The sequence below is a fragment of the Colobus angolensis genome, unplaced genomic scaffold (assembly GCF_000951035.1).
Source record: "Colobus angolensis palliatus isolate OR3802 unplaced genomic scaffold, Cang.pa_1.0 Scaffold64, whole genome shotgun sequence".
NCBI classification, from domain to species: Eukaryota; Metazoa; Chordata; class Mammalia; order Primates; family Cercopithecidae; genus Colobus; species Colobus angolensis.
The window spans coordinates 279,442-281,499 of record NW_012120043.1 but is presented as its reverse complement, the minus strand read 5'-3'; the positions used below and the strand labels follow the sequence as shown (position 1 = coordinate 281,499).

General features: G+C 62.3%; 1 protein-coding gene across 1 annotated transcript in view; it reads right to left on the bottom strand.

Annotated features, from left to right (window-relative positions):
• The window catches only part of GZMM (granzyme M (lymphocyte met-ase 1)), a 6,398-nt gene that overhangs the window by 1,170 nt on the left and 3,170 nt on the right, over positions 1 to 2,058 (bottom strand). The window contains exons 2-3 of the mRNA XM_011964085.1: positions 1,419 to 1,575; positions 126 to 312 (exon numbers count right to left, since the gene is read on the bottom strand). Coding sequence (XP_011819475.1) covers positions 126 to 312; positions 1,419 to 1,575 — 344 coding nt within the window. The remainder of the gene's footprint in view (positions 1 to 125; positions 313 to 1,418; positions 1,576 to 2,058) is intronic.

Genomic DNA, 2,058 nt, shown 5'->3' with positions numbered 1-2,058 from the left:
GGAGGGAGCAGCGGTCGGGGGAGGGGGCGGCAGCGAGGGAAGCGGGCAGCAGCTGGGGGAGGGGACAGCAGATGGGGAGGCGGCCGGGTTGGGGGAGGGGACGGCAGCAGGAGGCAAGGGGGCACCTGTGGGGGGACAGTAGGGTGCTCAGTTCTCCCTGTCCCATCCCTGCACACCTGAAGCAGCGCGAGGTCGTTCTCCAGGGCAGGGGCCGGCTTGTAGCGAGGGTGCTGGACGGCCGCCTTGATGTGGAAGGTGAGACCGGGGCCGCTCAGGGCATGGAGCCCCAGCACCAGCCTCAGCTGGGCCGTCCTGGGGACAGACGGGATGAGGGTGCTGCAGCCTGGCCCAGCGTGGACAACCTGCCACATACAATCCCAGCCCCCACTGTGCCGGTCGCCCACGGCCATCACTCGCTGCCACTGCCCCTCACAGGCCTCCTTGGCTTGGCCAGTCCTTCCCTGTGTCTTCTCAACCCACCTCCTCCAGGAAGTCCTCCCTGCTCTCACCCCTACCGCAGACTTCTGCCTGGGCCTGGCCCCAGGCAAGGGCTGTGTGTCCAAAAATCCAACCCCAAGCCTACAGCTTCGCGAAAACCAGCCCTGGGAATTCCCTTCACTTGGAGCTCCAGGCTCAACCACAGTGATTTGTACAGGGGTTGACACCTGCTAGTCCTCCTAAGTGTGCCCCCACTAGAGAGAGCCAAAACCTCTTTCCACGGGAATGAGGGGGTCAATCTTTGCCGCCTTGTGAGACAGGCTTCCCGGCAGGGCAGCAGAGCTGGGAGACAGATGGGCTCCAGAGCGCCTCCTGTGAGCACCTGGATCAAGCCACACCTGATGCCAGACCTCCTGCTAGGCTTTGCAGTTCCACAAGCCAGCAGATCCCTTTTTGTTACTTTGACCATCTTGATCTGGGCTCTGTACGACTGGCCAGTCCTGAGGTAGGACAACTCCACGATGGGTCATTTAGCAGCTTCCTGATCCCCGGGAACCAGGTCGATTCCTGAGCCACTCTCGAAGTCCAGCTTCGTCCTCCTGGCCACAGGTGGCAGACACCCCCCACCTGACCCTCCTTCCTCGGAGCAGAAGCCGCAGACAAAGTTGGGTCCATCGGTGGGTGAATGGACAGACACAATGCACTCCGTCCACACCAGAACTGTGGCTCAGCCATGAAAGCAGCCAGGCTCTGACGCAGGCTGCAGCAGGGAAGGCGCGTGCCCTGCCAGTGCCTCTCGCAGGGAGTAAATCTCCAGGAGTCCGACAGCCGCAGGTCACTTAAATCTGCCTAGGCCGTCACCGGGAGGGGAGAGGGCTCCCACAATTGGCCTAAATCTACCAGAGCCCACCCCCTGCAGAGAATGGGGGCCATCGGATGGATTCCCTGGACCTCTGGGACGGGCAGGGCAGGGTACTCACCGCTCGACCAGGCAGTGGGCAGCTGTCAGCACCCACTTGGGGTGCACCAGGACCCCCCCGCATAGGTGGGAGCCGCCTCTCTGCAGCGAGGCCATGTACGGGCGTGAGTGGGGGATTACCTCCCGGCCCCCGATGATCTGGGTCTCAAAGGAACTGCCTGCCGGGGTGGGGGACAAAGAGCCAGGTTGGGGCTACATGTCGCCCCAACACCTGCCATGACTGTCCTTGCCCAGCTCAGAGGCCCAGGACCCCAAGATGTGCCATCCCAATGTTCCCCAATGTTCCACGTGGGGGCCGCCCTTCATCCCTCCCACCCCCCTCTAACCCCCTCATCATGTTCCCCCCAGGTCGCCTCCCAAACGCCCTCTCCAGGACCTTCTCAGGCCCCACTGAGCCCCACAGCCCACGCAAGTCCACAGCCAGAGGAGTCCTTCAAAACGCACATCAGGCTGGATGCGGGTGGCTCACGCCTGTGATCCCAGCACTTCGGGAGGCTGAGGAGTGAGGATCACTTGGGGCCAGGAGTTTGAGACCAGCCTGGGCAACACAGCAAGACCCAGTTTCTTTTCTTTTTTGAGACGGAGTCTCCCTGTTTTTTTTTTTTTTGAGACGGAGTCTCACTCTGTTGCCCAGGCTGGAG